General features: G+C 44.1%; 2 protein-coding genes across 2 annotated transcripts; both read right to left on the reverse strand.

The window, feature by feature from the left end:
- Positions 1-693: 693 nt before the first annotated feature.
- On the reverse strand, positions 694-3,357 carry LOC120694119 (NADH-ubiquinone oxidoreductase chain 2-like). The gene is made up of 2 exons (XM_039977291.1): positions 3,013-3,357; positions 694-1,780 (listed from the first exon to the last, which is right to left on the reverse strand). Exons 1-2 carry the CDS (start codon positions 3,198-3,200, stop codon positions 1,342-1,344), a joined length of 627 nt encoding a protein of 208 aa, XP_039833225.1. The 5' UTR covers positions 3,201-3,357; the 3' UTR covers positions 694-1,341.
- LOC120694117 lies at positions 696-8,250 on the reverse strand. Its single transcript, XM_039977289.1, has one exon. The coding sequence runs from the start codon at positions 4,208-4,210 to the stop codon at positions 3,299-3,301; it is 912 nt and encodes a 303-aa protein (XP_039833223.1). The 5' UTR covers positions 4,211-8,250; the 3' UTR covers positions 696-3,298.
- Between the last annotated feature and the right edge of the window lie 8,564 nt (positions 8,251-16,814).

Raw genomic sequence — 16,814 nt, forward strand, 5'->3', positions numbered from 1 at the left:
GGCCAAAAGTGTTTAAGGCTTAAACATGACATCCAAGACCTTATTGATTCAGGGAAAATTGAGCCGCCAAGGGCAAACCGTCCTAATGTCACTACTAATCCCCTACCCACTCATGCTGTACTTCCTCCTGCCAATATAAACATGATCGAGCCAACATTGTCGAGTTGGTAGTCTCTGACTCCCTCCTTATTACGCCAGCCGGAGAAAAGGGAGAAACCGATGGTAGAGACATGACTGGAATCCGGGAGACTGACGAGATTGAGCCCCCACCTCAAGTTCATATGCTCTGGTGGGATGATTTCAACGATCAATTCCCAACCCCTCCTATTACTCCCTGAAAGCCCAGCAAGTGATGAATCCTTTACCCTTGCTCATATTCTGGAAAATCTTCCCATGTCATAAACCTTCCATTCAGTATAGGTAAACCATTTAGGGAGAATGGGTTTTTAGGTCTTTCTCACGTGTTTTTTTTCGCTCGTCAAATGTTTACCTATCTTCCGCGGAGAATGGTCGATCGGTTTTCTTCTTTTAAAGAACTTTGTAAATGAATGATCCAGAGAAAAGACAGAGAGATATTTACTTTTTTCACATCTGTAACTACATTCTCACATTATTGATTTTTTTATCTTTTTATGCGATCGGAAAACGAATGAGATCAGAAAGATAGGCGGACGACTTGACGATAAGGTCGGATGTTTCCGTGAGCAGTAAGCAGCGGATCTCCCCTTTTTTTGGGGAAAGCTGGTGGCCCTTTTGGCGTGTTAATTCTTTCGACGGGGCGGCCTTCTTCGTTCGGTAGATCCGGTCGAGGTGGTTTTCGTTTACCAGCGCGTAGGTGGTTTAAGTTCCTATGACCGAGTCTTTCTGGCCCCTGTGAACATATTTTCTTAATGTATTAAAGAGGGCCTCTCTAACCGGTGAAAAGTGGTAGGTGTCCACTAACGGCTATTCCTGGCTCGGCTCCGATAACGCAATTCCGGGAGGAGTCGGTAGTTGGGCACTGGATCCCTTCGGACCTGGAGAACGTGTGACACTGGGTCGGGGTTTGGTGAACCAACAGGTCGCTCCTTTAGTTTAAGTATCGGGCCCCTTTTTCGTTGCCTAGGTTACACCTTCGGAATACCCCAGACGGGGATTTCGCTCTATTCCCCCCAATCTTCACTTTACGCCACGCCGACTCTCCGTCGTGGAATTAGACCAAGGGTCGAAGACCCATACCATAGGACCCCGTCTCCCGTATCTTATCTTTCGCACGTAGGAGATCGAGACACTGCCTTAGGGCTATGGGGAAAGTAGATCGATTGCCCAAGAATTACAACTACATAGAGGGTCTCTACAAGTCTATAAAGAAGTTTCCAAAAATTGATCGGTAGTAGTCCGGTCGCACCCGAACAATAATATTCCAGAGGGAAATGCACCTAAGATCAAATATTTTGAGCCGGCTTCCGTGGAAAATTCAGACTTTCTTTTTGATGCTGCGATCACATAAAAACATAAACTTTGAAGCTCAATAGCTAAATACATGGCAATTAAATCATGAGCCGGGATCATTAAGAGCATACTGCGAGTAGGAAGTGGAATTAATACAATGAATTCAAAAGCATCAAACCTCTCTTTTTCGAAAGAATCGAAACACATCGAAATGGTACCAGCCGTACTTAATAATAGAAGGATTTGGCAGAAATATGTAAAATTGTCCCTCCTAAAAAAATGATTCCAGAATAAATGGGCAATAGTTAGGAGAGGTGCGCCAGCGGCGAGCAGAAGCAAGGTTATTAGATACCGAAGGAAAGCCCGGCCAGAACCACACGTGCAAGTTTCCCTGCATGTGGCTCGTCCGTGATAACTTCTTCGGATTTGCGTGAACTAGCGGACCGATCACTAAGTGGTTAGTACCTCCAGCATGAGCGAACCTTTTCTGAACTGGTTAGGAATGGGCGCCACTATCCCAGCCCGGATCCAGCCGGGTTCTATTGATCATGTCCCCTTCCCAACAGTTGTACCTTGTCTTGGGGCGTCTTTCTTTGGCTTTACTATCAAGCCCGCCGGAAAAATCAAAGTCTTTCTCTTCCCGTCCCGGGTCATGGTGAGGCGAAGGTGCGTCCACAGAAGAGGAAATCGCAATGCATCTTGCTCAGCAGGCGTAGCTTGGAGTGGGAGTGTTGCGGGAGTAAGGTAAGGAAAGTGGCCTAAGAGAGGAAGCCAAACAAACCAACCTGGGCCTTTTGAGCGCTGCTAAGCTAATATGCGCCAGAGAAAGAAAAGGAGGTAACTATTCGGTCCGGAGCATTGATTCCCCATAACGAATAGGCTAACTCTATCTCTCAATTGCCTATCCTGTGCTCGAGAAGGTCCCCCAGTTCCTCGGCAGCACCTTGAAGTGCATTTAGTTGTATAACTTTAGACTGGGGATATTCCCCACTCCATGGCATCTTTCGCTCATCCATTCAGCCCGCCCGCCCAGACGCGGCGCCCTTTCGCATTATCATCTACCGCCCTTTCTTTCCTCCCGTCCCTTCACGCATGAAGATCGTCGTATGTATGTTCGACTTCGGTTGCCGGTGCAATAGAATTGGCGGGAGTATATTATGGCAGGATCAGTCACCTGGGCAAACCAACCCTCCTCCAAGAAGAATTGTGCTATGCCCCCCCCCGATATCCCTATAGAGCGAAAGAGCTGCCTGGTGATCCCTAGGTTGCAGCACGTCCGGTCGTTAACTCCTCGCTAGCTGCCGCCGTTTCTAGGACCGACCGACGCCTCACCTGCATGCACAGGTACCTACGTAGTGTAGTGTCGGTCGCACATTCATAATAGCGTTCGGACTCATGTGCCTTCCTGAACCAGGGGAGTTCCCTTGCTCCTGCTGCGTACGATTAGCCAGCCTTGCGGCGGCAAAAGGATTAGGACGTCCCCCCATGCTAAGGTTCCCTGCGGTCCGGCCGCATTAGGTTAGGGAGCTGGGCGATAATAGCTCCTCCGCATCCCAAGCGCGCTGCCCTCCTAGGCGCGCAACACTAAGTAATCCAAGCCAACCCACATTACTAACTAACGGTGGATAATCATCTTTCTTAGAGGTACTAAATACAACTCCATGAATGAGCAAAATGAAGGTTGCGTTAATGAGAAAGATCTCTGGGGAAACCGCTAAAAAAAGATTGAACATGTGGTTCCGAGTTTCGATAACTTCTTCTGCTTTCATTTCCTCTCCTCCGTCTGCAAAATCACTGAGTTAATTCAAAAGTCCTGTTAGGTCACATAAAGGCGCTTGCTGCTTCAAAAAAAAATAGGAATGCATGCTTAAATATGCCCCCGCCCCCTATTGAGATCTTCATATTGAAACAATAGTAGCGCATGCTCATACTCAGCCCTTTCGAGCTGAGCTTGGCTGCGGGCTATTCCATCCCATAGGATCCTTTGCGCCAATTCATGGCACCTCCTGGAAGTGGTCTGTGCATCCAGGTAATCCTGGTTGTGCGAAACCACCTCCAAAAAGAAGATGGATCCTTCATTCTCCTGCAGATCTTGATAAGCTGCACGGAGAATAGAAATATTCTCCGTCCCACGAATATGATCTAAATAGGAGCGAACCGCCTCTTCCAAAATGTAGGGCTCGAGGGGAAGTACGGCTTCGCTTCTATTATACATCGAAATGAAATCTTGGATAAGATCTCGTCGTAAACACGAGATCTTTTCCTCTATTAAAAATAAGTGTAGGCGCCCAGGAATGTCCTCCAGAGGGGTGTTGTGATTCAGCTCCTGCTGAATGAACGCAACCCACTCCGGATCCTGGTCATAAAGGCTCAGATAGAAGTTGAGCCCTTCTAAATGAGCTAGAGCCTGTGGGCTTTGAACCTCCGGCGGGAGACTTATAATGGACAACAATCCCAAATCTAGATGGGAGACGAGTCCCACTAGGGGGAGTAAAAAACGCAAATATATTATCACAACAAAAATGGTAACTTTTATAAACAATAACAAAGAAGGATATTTGCATATCAAAAAATAAAAAAAGGAGGAGGAATTCGAAATGAAATTCTTTATTTGCCCGTTCCTACCAAATGATTGTTTAGCCAATGAAGGATTTCGCGCCACGGAATGAATCGAGGAACTGAGGACGTTTCCAATACCGACAGCAGCTCCCGCTAAAGCAATTGTAGCAGCTCCGGCACCTATTGATTTAGCTCCTTCTAACATGTCGAGTCGCGACATGACATTGTTTCACGCTTTTCCTTCGCTACTAGAAATTTTTAGTCTAGTCTAGTTCTAGTTTCTAGTATAGTATTGTATTTCCCGTTGATGAAATTTCTAGTATAGTATTGTATTTCTCGTTGATGAAATTTCTAGTTCTAGTATAGTCTAGTCTAGTATAGTATTTCTCGTTGATTTGATTCCTGCGCAGCGATCCATGGTTGAATAATAAGACACAAACTAGATACGGAATCGCTACGTTTCTTTCTATATGATAATATATGCAAAACCAAAGTAAGTCCAAAGGAATCTTGCTCGCTCCATTCCTACGCTCGCGTACTGGCTCGTGTCACTTATGTTCCACCCGTGGAATAATAAAGAGAAGATTGTTGGAAGATAGAAAATGATCTATTTGATATTATGGACGACTGGTTACGAAGGGACCGTTTCGTTTTTATAGGATGGTCCGGCCTATTGCTCTTTCCTTGTGCTTATTTCGCTTTAGGGGGTTGGTTTACAGGGACTACTTTTGTAACTTCTTGGTATACCCATGGATTGGCTAGTTCCTAATCTTTCTTTTCGATCTCTCTAGGCTAGTTTGTGTCAATTCTTGGCTCACTTGCCTTTTTTCGCTTACTTGTTCTTATGACTTGACCTGTCTATTTATAAAAAGGTAGCCCTATTCCTGTGACCCATTTCGAAAGAGCGGTAAAAGAAAAAGGAAGAAAGTCAAACTGAGTGCACATACTCCACCTTGCTGGTATGGCAAGCCTATTAACAAGGATGACAGCTTGTTATCCAAACAGCAATGAAGAAGAAACATGTGTGAGTCAAAGAAAGGTTTCAACACCCGGAATAGAATTCAAGAATTTCCAACTGTGGCTTATCTACGATAAAAGAAAGGACGGAAGTTGGGGGATGTGCATCGAAACTAGAAGATTGAACTCTTCTTCCTTACCGGCCAAGATCACTTTACTCCTAAAGACTTTCTTTCAAAGCTAAAGCTTGCCTAGCTTGCTAACCATCTGCCAAAACATTCTGTGTGGTGAGAGGCGAGCGAAGTAAGGACGACTGTCAAGAGAGAAAGGAACGAAGGAGACGAGAGCAAGTTGGAAACCAAAGCTGTAGCGCGTCAGGGCCTCTGTTTGCTCATCCCCCCTCCCCTGTGCCCATAGTTCATAGTAAGGGGCTCCAAGATACGGCTTAAAGCCTGATGTAGGAAAGGTCAAGTAAAGCCATAGTGCGCTAGTAGCAAACAACGGAGCAAGTGACGGAACTACAGAATATTAGGTAGGCTTCACTGAAAAACTCAACTTTCTATTAGTTGGTCTTCTTGCCCATTAGGTTCCTATACTGGTAGTCTAGTTGTAGTTTTGAGTGGCTTTCATAAAAGCTTTACAAAGTGGGTAGGTTCCTAGCTCAACAGAGGAAGGATCCCCAACAGAAGGTAGCTTTCCCACTTTAACAAGCTCCTCTCGTGGGAGCTGGTTTCTATTGAATGTGACCCTTTCATTAGCTTAGCTTATGGATTCTAGCCCAGCCACTTGGTGGAAAAGGCCTGGGGCTCTGATGAACTTCTGAGATCTAAGGTTTGTGTGCATTGCCATGATTCTGAGTCACTTGGTAAGAGCCAGCCTTGCCTTGTTGATGACCATACTTTGATCTCCAGGACCTGGATCTGAAGTATCATTTACTAAGTGTAAAACAATGAAACTGGACGTGAGACATTTTAGTTTAAGAATTGCTAAATTAGGGCAGCCACTCACAACAGTACTTGTTACGTAAGGTACGCACCAGTGCCAGTCTCATATTGGTATTAGCAATGACCGGTGTAAGTAACAATGTAAAGCAATAAAAGAAGGTGTAAAAATAAGAAAAAAAAATCAAGTATGAATCTGTACCGCTGTCACGAGATTGATGTGATCGGGGCGCACAGGTGCAGTCAGAAAAGCAACACAGTTGCCCGGCTGTCCATCATGAGGTCTGAGTGTAGCAAGAGGCACTTGCTTTCTGTCATCCCATATCTTTACCAAAATCAAATTCGAAATGGCGAAGCATGGAAGCAACTCACCATGCCATCCTTTGATGCCGAGGCGGGTAGTCGTCCACTGAGAAATGGACGGAGCAGTGATATCACCGTTGTGCTTACCGACAACATGGACCCCGTCTGTCAGCTTGTCGATTGGACACTTAAGCGGTTCCTCTGCTTCTCAAACTAGAAGTAAGCGTGGACCATAGCCACAAGTCAGCCAGACTATAGAAAAGTCAGCCATGGTATATGAAAGATTACGCGGCATGCAATGTCGCGATCAGAGGAACTATCTCACTCCCTCCCATCCACATCTTCTTGCCCATGCTTCGTGTTCAAGCTCCACGCTATCTTATTGCAGGTATTCGAACCAATCTCAGCAAATGGCCCACCTCAGCTTGGGATCCGGAGAGCATAGGAGGAGAATATGAAAGACGCGGCTATCTATCGCCCCCTGAGTTCTCTTTACCAAATTCCACTCTTTTTATCGGAAACATTGCTTTTATGAAAATACTGCATCATCTTTCCGTATCCTGTCTCTAAAAGAAAGAAATAAAGGAGTGAACCAGAAGCCCATCCTGGACATCAAAACTGAAAGCTCTTCTTCAGTATAACTCCTATCTGATGATACTCGTACGAGTATTCCGTGGTGAAGCCAACCCCCGCCGGCCCAGAGAAAGGTCTCGAGTGACAGAAAGCGAGATTTTACTATGATTAGGGAGTCCAATATTACATAGTCTAGTACCACACTTGTCTTCATGCCTCAACGACTTTCACTTTCATACCTTAATACCGAGCTTCCTAACCAGGAACGGCCGGCTACAACTACAGCATGAAAAGAGCTGCAGAGCATCAAACTGCTTTTTAATGATACTGAAATAGATCTTTCTTCTTTCGCGCCTCTACTAAAGCCCTATTATTGGATTCACGAGACTTACGAGCATCCTGAATGAATTGACTTACCACAACTGGTGTATCTAGTATTCCCTTGTAAGATTTATTACCAATACTAGAGCAGCTAGCCTTATCTGATCCCGTATGTGTTCTAAGCACCTTCTCGTACTTAGTATCAAATCGAGTTATCCTTGAATCTATTTGGCGAGAAACCAACTCAAACTATCCCATTCGTGCCTACTGTGAATGTCTATACTTAGAAGCTATCCCGCGAAAAGCACAAGCTATTCCTCTTCTACTACCAAGTAGCTCTAGCTAGCATATCTCGTCGTGCATAAACCTTACCTGCTTCTAAAACTTCTACTTACATCTGTGACTGCCTATTCCGGTCTTTCTCTAAAATAGCTATCTTTGAATTCCTACTTGTAAACAAACTAAACTAATAAATATGCCTAGCTAGCATCCGCCAATGCTTTTTACTATCCCGCGACAACAAAAGCTTAGTCCCTTGCCACGCTCGCTTAAATGTGTCTTTCTTTGATAAATAAATACCAAAAGCAGAGCCTTTCTTCCCTTCCTCGACACAGTGGATTGCTTTTTTGCCAGGAAATGAGATGCTTTTCCTAGACTTTGGGCTTGCATCCTTTTCTCTACTTCCTATATTGAAAGAGTGGACTACAGAGGCTGAGCGATCGATCAAATAGGATCCTAGCTGTCAATTTCCTTGAGTAGAAAGGACAAGAATTCGCCTAAAATGCTTGTTGGGGTAGGTCAAAGAGTATAGGTTTCACCCGGCAGACTGTAAGACAGAAATCCTAGTCTCGATAAAGCGTGTACCAAAGAGTTTAAAGGGAAAGAAGCAAGGGTAAGGGGCTTTGATGAAATAGGTGGCTAAAGACTTCCGCGATCCTTCACTTCCTTAGGGAACAGACTTTCTTTAATAAAAAAAATAGGGATAAGAGAGAAAACTAGCCTAGATAAGAAAAATAAAAGAGTATGGTCTACTTGCTTTTTTTTCACAATACCAGTAAATGAAAGAAAACTTACTGAATAGGCCTACAGGCGCACTTCCCCATTCAGTGGTATCGAATATTACAGACGAAGGTAAGCTTGAAAGACAAGAGAGGGCTATTGGTCAAGACAAGCTTCTTCTTCTCCACAAAGAAAACATCTTGCTTGGCGATATCCCATCCCTTTGCTTGAAAGCCGAAAGGAGCTCACAAGACAGAAAGCAAAGTTCCGCTCAGGTTCTGGAACCGAAAGTCGGTGCTCAGGCAAGGGATTTCCCTTTCTTTTTCAATTGTCAATTTGGATAGGAAAGGGCGCAGCATCCGCATTGATCACCCCGTCAAAGTACCAACCTATCTATATATAGATCTATTCTCCGAGAAAGGACACCTTTTCCTTTGAAAGCAAGGTGCGTGAACCCCCCGTCTACCTCCTTTTCTTTAAATGAAATCTTTCCAGCCGCCTCTTCCTCTCGAATAGAGACATCGCCTGCCCGCTCTGAGCCCTCGGCAAGCAACTCTTCCTGCACGCAAGCTTACGGCATACTTCACTGAAAAACACAATCCTATCCTTCCAGGGCTCGATCGAAGTCACAACATAGGCACCTACTGAACTCTTCATCTACGACTTAGACTCAACTCTTTGTCAGGCATGCACGAGTGGTAAGGGAAAGGAATGGCTTGGATGGATTCGAAAAGAAGTAGGGAGCACCGGGTTTAGAAGGAAAGATCGCGCCTTGCTCCGATCTTATTCTTCATCTCTTTACCTCTACCTACTTTACCCAATTTAAGAACTGCTTAGTGGCGAAGAAATGTGGAGACAGCAATCGAATCTAGAAGAGGCAGTACATGAAAAACAACATTGATGTGTTTTGGTGTCTCGTGCGGTCTTCTTGGACAATTGAGTACAATTACGACACATAAATGACTGGTACAAGCAGCTGACACTTTTACTATCTACTATGTAGTAGAGGTGGGTGTATAACTCAGAGTTTAAGTTGTTCTCTGATATATCAAGTTCCTTCAAACTTTTGAGACCACCAATTGACCAAGGGATGGTGCCTGTGAACTTGCATCCGGGGAGTTGAAGAACTTTTATTTAGCAGCTTCAGGTTACCAATCTCTTCTGGAATGCTTCCACTAAGACCATTCTGTCTCTAAATTAGCAATTCCTTATTTTCCAGTTGACCAATCTCCCTAGGTATTGGCCCCACCAAACTGTTTGATGAGAGATCAAGTGTCAACTGGTTCACCAACGCTGTTATTCCCGGGAATATTGATCCTGTGAGGTTATTCTTGCTTGCATCAAGGTGCTAGACCCGAGACTGGTTACCAAAAGCAGCTGGTATCGACCCGTTGAATGTGTTCATGTGAAGGTCCAGGATCTCCTCGAGGATGAAGGCCAGATCACGCCCAATTCGATCCTTGAAAGACCCATTGCACTACAGCGGCAGCTCGGGCTCGAGCAACGGCGGGAGATAAGTCTTCTCTTCATTCAGCATTCAGTCTATCTTCGGAAAGCTGCAATAATTGATGCACGCAAGACGATGTGAAATGCTTTCTTGATTTACTAATAGGTTAGGTGGTGTCTAGACGCTAGGAAAAAGTGAGGATTATAGCTTCTGCCCCATAGACCATTCGGAAAGGAGTCTGTCCCTTCGGTCTTATATGTTAGTCTAGGTTGGTTCTTCCGAATGCACATAAGACCACTGGTCACCCTCAATCCTTAGCATTGAACTTTACTGATTTGGCTAAGATCTGGGGAACTAGAGCAGTCCAGAGAGAACTACACAAGGCAGGAGAGGCAATAGCGAAGCGAAGCCCTAGTTCAATCGAGGATGGATTCATTGAGTGGGCGAGGAAGATGATTGGTATGGGAAGATTGGTCTTTTACTAATGGAGCATCTCCGCCCTAGCCTTGAAGTTGAACATCCGGGGATATCTAAATATTAAACCAGTGATTAAAAAGAATGGCAAGTCAGCGGTTATGTGTTGACTTCAGAAAGTTGAATCTTGCCACTCCAAAGGACGAGTATCCAATGCCGATAGCTGACCTACTGGTAGATTCGGCTGCTTGTAACTCTGTATTGAGCCTCTTGGATTGGATGCCCACTCAGGATATAACCAGGTGCCAATCGCCGAAGAAGATATTAACAAGACTGCATTTAGATGCCCTGGTCCTGTTGGTGCCTATGAGTGGAGAGTAATGCGGTCTCAAGAATGCAGGAGCCACATACCGGAGGACTCAGAATAGCATATTCCAGGGTATGGTGGGCCGAGAATTGGAGGTGTACATTGATGATATTGTTATTATGGCTCAATCCGAGGAACAACATCTCCTTCATCTGAGGAAAGCGTTCGAGAGAATGAGGCAGTATAAGTTTCAAATTCATCCTTTGAAATGCGCCTTTGGTGTCTCGGCTGGGAAGGAATTAGGATTTCATTCATTTTGACAAAAGAACTTGCTTAACATACTCCAACTTTATAAACTCATGCTTTCAATGGAAAGACTCCCTTCCCTCTTGCTTCCTTGCCCCTAACCTTTTCATATAGCCCGCCCCTGCCTGATCGATATCCCCTTACAACTAACTTATAGTTAAAGCCTTAGGAATAGGAAGAGAAGGTAGGGATTGCTTGGAACCTCTAAGACATGGCACCCCTGCCCTAGCCGCCTTTTCTTATGATGTCTCGAAAGCGGAATCTCACCATTCGAGAAGCTATGGAATCGTCGACCCCCTTACCAAGTAGACTATGAAGTCACTTTCGTTTTTTTGGTTGTGTATGCTATGTGTTTGTGCCCAGTCATCTACGAAGTAAATTCGACAAGAAAGCTATCCGATGTATATTCGTTGGATATGATAATGAGCGAAAAGGGTGGAAGTGTTGTGACCCGAATACCAACCCTTGCTATACATCCCGAGTGTGGTCTTCGATGAAGCATCATCTTGGTGGTCATCCCAAGCTGTAGTATTGCCAGATTCTGGAAACTTAGAAACTTGCTTGCAAGAAAAGAAGAAAATCAAGCAAACGTATACTTTATTTTCTTCTTTTCTTGCATTGAATTGCTTATCTTTCTTCGGGTTCCACGGGTGCCTTGGCTTGCGTAGATCAATGTTAAATGGATTTCTAAGCTCATGGGTGTATGAGCTGCATGAGAAGAAGGAAATAAGGCTTAGTTTTTAGCCTAGGAAGTGCTGGTTTTCGATTCTGGCTGAAGAGCACTTGAGATCAAAGAGTAACGTTTGGAAAGTCAAGATAAGAAGTAAAAAAGCGGGATCGCTTCGTCTGTAAGAGGTTTCAATGCACTGATTCACCCGCGAGGCATATTTCCGAGTTGAGGAACATCTGTTTGTGTGTGTTCCGCTTTACATTTAGGCTTTAATAAGTTCGAGCCTAAAAAGCATGTAAATATAGGCTGTGAGTTATGATGTGTGTAGCATAAACTCCGTTTTTTCTACACACTCAGAACTAGAAAGAAAGCTATTGAAGAGGAAGGTGCCGTCCATCAAACTGCTTGCTTCATTGAGTAGATAGAGTTGGAAGTAGAGGGAAGGCTTAAAACAGGAATCCGTTTGGCGAAGCCCTTGATTCCGTATACGAAGCGAGGGCTGGTGATTAATAAAAATCCTACTCCGTTTCCGAGTTTTCGTATCTTTCGTTCTTCGTACTTCTTTGAAACTTCTATCCTTTTTCTTTCGTGAGAAGGACAAATCAATCTTTCTTTGCGAAGCTATTTGGGGTGGCTTTGAAACTGGATTCCGCATTCCGTCTATTTTTTCGTGAAGAATCTCTTTCGAGACCTTGCGAAGCCTTACGCGGTCGGCTAAAGCAACAAATCAGAGATCTCTTTTGGCTGTCGATTGCTTGCAGTTTGATCAATTTCTTTCGTTCACCTTTTTGGTTTATTTGAATTCCGTTCTCAGATCAGAACAAAACTTTTTGATTCGCACACAGTTGCGATGCGCTCACTCAAGCTTAGGCACCGAAGAAGCATTCCATTTCCTTTCAAGTAACGAGAGGGCTATCAGTTAGAAATTCAAAAGAGAGGGAACTTGCTTAGCAGGCGTACGAGACCAAATCTTGTTTTGCTTACGGGCTGTAGCTACCGGGTCCGAAGGAGGCTGATCGTGAATCAATTCCATTTGTTAGGGCGGGCAAGTTGCGGTGAAAGAGAGTCCATCTTTCTCTTAAAGTTTTGTGAAGAAAGTATGGCTGCCGAAAGCTCTGGGGGAGGCTCGCTCCTCCTACATCGAACTCTTCTTTTCTTTTTTTTATTCAACAAATGCAAGTTCGTCTTCGTGATTTGTCAATGGGAAAACGAAATCATGGGTGGAGGAAGAGGCTGTGATCGATAAAGGGGATGATGATGACTTCCATCTTTCTATGGATTTTCTCTAATTATAAATCGAAAGATCAGGTCAAAGCCTTCCAAAGGTCCGCTATTGGTCAGTTTTTTTCGGAGCAAGGGGTTTTCACCCGAACTCTGCGCGCCTTCTTCTTCTTCATGTTGAACGAATTTTGGCGATCGAAGCAAAGACCTAATGTTTCAACTACACCCGTCAGTCAAATGTTTTTTCATCAAAGTAAGCGGGGCTTTTTCGCTCTATCCCATCTCTTTGGGGGGTAAGTGGTAGGTTCCACGTCATCGCGGCAGCTCTCGGGGCGGGCATTGCTTGGTTCCAGAAAGGGCTTTTAGCTCGTTCTTGCATTTTTCTTCCATCAAATCACTTATTTCTGATTCATTCTAGCATTATCATCTACCAGTTCATATTGGCTCATTCAAGAAGAGGGTCTCAAGGTAATTAGAGACTGTTGAAAGCCAAAAACCATGCGTTCAGTTCAAAGTGGAAAAGAAAGAAGACTGCCGTTGCAAGAGCCATTGATTCAACACTCCGGCCGGGAGAAGGGAACCAGAAATGGGAGACAGACCGAACTTCTTGCTTCGAGTCCTGCCGCCCGCTGCTCCCGGTTTTCCTCATTTTCTCTCTCTTGCTGAAAGAAAACCTTAAAACTTTGTCCGACAGGGATCCATTATAATTAGATATAGTAAGTAGTTGGTTGGTCCGAGAAAGCCCTGACTGAATGATGAGCCTTTACCAGCTAAGGGGAAATAGGTGTGCTGGCTGCACTTTGTAATGAGAATCAAGATTTTGTTTGGTCTTTTTGTATCAAAATCCCTCGGAGGTTATTAGGCAGATCTCAAGGTAGAAGTCTCCTATTTCCTTTCCTATTCGTCCTTCCCCCGTTTTGATGAGGCGGATTTGTCTTAAATATCTTTTGAGTATAGCAGGAGTAGATTCGATTGAATCAAAATCTGTGAACCTTAAGTCTCTTCTATAGGTTGGAAGGCGGATCATTTCCAAGAGGTTGCTAGTTGACCCCGATCGATCTCTTTCGACGCGGATAAGAAAAAAGGAGAATCCAAAATGTCTAAAGAAAAGAAGAAGAATAAAACAGTCGGTCGTCACTACCAATGCTTTCATCTGGAGGAAGTCAGGCTGTGATCGAGTGGCCTTTCCCTTTCTACTTCAAGGAGATTCTGGGTGCAAAAAAAAGAAAGCGGACGGAAGAGGGGTAGAACCCCTTTTAGAGACCAAGGCTACCAAGAAAACTTTCTCATCGTTCTCTGTCTTGTTCAACTGATTTGGCGTCCTATCCGATGGATGAATGAGGAGCCTTGGATGGAATAGAATGAGGAGAATGCTTGGGACAAAAAGGAGAGGAAGACTACTATGATGCATGGAAAGGAATGCATGGAATGAAAGGAGCCAGGACAGACGTAGAACTCTGGAAATGGGCGGGCGACTTCTCACGCGATCTATAATGCTATGTTGATAGATAGAAGATTTCTGAATAGGCAGAAGGGCAGAAGTGCAAAATGGAGCTACGTATGCTCCAGGGCAGACAGTAATCAAGGAAATTCCATTTCTAGGCACGTTTTGACCTAAATGTGATCCGGAACCTTAGTAGCAGTCAAAATAGAAGTTTTGAATTATCAAACCCCGTGTTGAAGCTGTGTACCACTAGATGTACACACCACGAAAGAAGAGTGGGTACAGGGGGGTCTTCTTTCCCCGCTACTACCTATGGTATGGGTAGTATCGGGGAAAGAAGAGTGGGTATGTGGGCTTCTTTCACTTTAGTTTTTTTTTTAACTGTTCCACTATATACCAATCTAGATTCAGCACTTCTATTTTTTTCACAATAATCCTACAACTATTCCACCTCTGTAGACACTTCTTATCTTGGTTACTCACTGGGTGGAACTCTGTAAACTGCTTTCCAGGCGGACCTCTCCAGTCATGTTCAAAGAGGTCAACTATGCAGAAAAGTGTTTTCTTTTTTTACAATATGTTACTTTGTGATAGATAGATGTACTCGTCCCCGGGTGCCCAATAAATAAGTTCACCTGCTCCCACCTTAGTGAGATAATAATTGGGTGAGGGGTTCGTTCTATTGGTATTTTTGGATAGCTCGGAGGAAGGCAGGCCACAGCTTTCTGTCTTCGCTTTCCCGTCTGCTTAACAGTTCCATTTGCCTTTCCTGCTAGGGTTTATCCGAGGTAGGATGCCCAATCCCCATTCATATTTCCTTTTCAAAACCAAGGCCAAGAACTTTCTACAAGTCTCCCCTCCCTGGGAGCAGTAAGTAAAAAAGGAATATAGATTCCTTCGTCACAATTAAAGAATTTGAATGAAAGATGGATCGCAGCATTCAAAGATCTGCTGAAGACATACGGATCTAAAGAGCGATTTTCGATGATCTATCATGAGTGGGTCTAACGGGCTTTGTAGGGAGCACACAACTTCTCTTCTTCCCTCTCTAGAAAAGCCCCAACTCTTGGTTTTCGCTCGCAACACAACAGTTCGTTCGATCTATTAACTTAGTGAACATCACTTTTTATGTTATGTACGAGTTAATTCGTGCCTATTTTCGAAGAGAAGGTACTGGGTAGCGATTACCAGTTTCTGTTGTAGAAAAAGAAATCCATGACCAGTCGAAACTTCCATAAGAAAGACCTGCCTCGTGTTGATTGTACCAATCCCATCTCTCTGAGTCTGCGAATCTACTCTATTGTCCTTTCATCGGGCTTCGCTCGACTTGTTCTTTCGTCCGTTCTCGAGCTCCGGAATGAACAATTAGGTGCCTGTGATCTATCGTCAACCTATTGAAAAGCGGGTTTTAGCCTCGATTACATAGCCATAGAATCAAACAGTGGTTGCGATGAACCAAGCAATGCTGTCTAAGGACCCTGCTCTCAATAACTGCAAGCTGTTGCTTACTTGCCCCGCTCCGATTTGAATCTATGATCTTAACTTTCTTGGACAGATAGGCGTGCTTCCTGATGAAATGAATGGATATCTGATGCTGCATTCCCAGCTCTCGAATCAAGCTCTTCGGCGATCCTTGAAAACAGCAATTAGTCTTTCTTCCTTACTTGTGAATTCGTACCTGTAATCTTCACTTCCTAGGGTAGATAGACATACTTCCTGCTAAGATGGATGGCTTTCTTTGTTGCACCTCCACTTGAAAGACGGCTGTCAACTTCAACTCTTTGAGGGATTTGCTTTCTCCTGACCCTCAATCCAAAAGGTTTGGCATTGCAGTTGATACTTTCGATAGCTTTGATCCTCTCTTGCACGATACTTTCCAGAAAAGAAAACCCAAGTTTATGATGCCTCACATGGTCTGGTATCCCCCAACTCTACTCAAGGTGGTTAAGAAGCAAGGCATTCAAGTCCAAGAAATTGAGAGCGCGGTGACTACCTGACGAACCCGAAGTTGACTAAAAAGAAGGGGCAATTGTCAATGTCTCACCTCAGGAGCAGAAAGCATACTATGGTGGAAGATCCCATTGAGTTCATTATTGAAGATCTGACCGTCGCTACGAGACTTCCGTTCTAAAACAGCCTGGACGAGGCTCTACCTAATTGCTAGAAAGTAATCAAGTATAGGGTCCAAATTGGATAAAGAAGCACTACGCTTTGCAAGGGCGCCAACCACTAGGTTGTAACGACCAGAACAAGATTAAGTTTGTGTTAAGTCCATTGGGCTATTACTGCTACAGCGAGATATTGCCTGAAAGAGTTATCCCAAAAGAAGGTTCTTCTGAAACGAGTGCTCAAGCCAACAAGCAAACGTATACTTGATTTTCTTCTTTTCTTGCAGCATTCCTAAACTCAAAGCTCTATATTCTTACGCTTCCAATATTCTCTTCCAAAAGCAATAGGTTGTCGACAGAAGTCAATGAAGCAACGAAAGAAACAACACTTCTTTCTCAATTTCCACTTTAGATAGGAGAGTCTGGTCCTTATATGAAACAGGTATGCCAAGTGGAATTCTGAGTACGGTTGTATAGGACTGCTTTCAAGATAGCGAGCAAGACCTACTCTCTTGGAATGGGGCTAGTCAAAAGAAGACACCTTGATAAGGATTTGCTAACCTCTGACTCCCTTTCACTTCATATTGGAATATATGAAACTCTCAAAGATGTGCTTTCACTTTGATGACAAGATTCTCATCACGTACTTACTCTTACATAGCTCAATCAATCTGCTAGAAAGCTCTGCTCAGAATGAATTTCTGGGGTATTAGCCACAGCAAGTAGAAAATAAGTTTCTTTGGAAAGCAAGAACGAAGTAGGCGAGGAAAGGCATACATAGGTCAGAGGAAAAGTTCTTTTGTTGCTTCAGCT

Source organism: Panicum virgatum, unplaced genomic scaffold (assembly GCF_016808335.1).
Source record: "Panicum virgatum strain AP13 unplaced genomic scaffold, P.virgatum_v5 scaffold_3273, whole genome shotgun sequence".
Taxonomy (NCBI): Eukaryota; Viridiplantae; Streptophyta; class Magnoliopsida; order Poales; family Poaceae; genus Panicum; species Panicum virgatum.

Bases quoted from the DNA above. Each gene is read 5' to 3' on its own strand.
- LOC120694119 (XM_039977291.1), bottom strand. From the start codon at position 3,200: ATGAAAGCAGAAGAAGTTATCGAAACTCGGAACCACATGTTCAATCTT. The intron at 1,781-3,012 runs TGCGCGCCTAGG...TTTCCTTCGGTA, and splicing joins TGGCTTGGATTACTTAGTGT to TCTAATAACCTTGCTTCTGC.
- LOC120694117 (XM_039977289.1), bottom strand. From the start codon at position 4,210: ATGTCGCGACTCGACATGTTAGAAGGAGCTAAATCAATAGGTGCCGGA.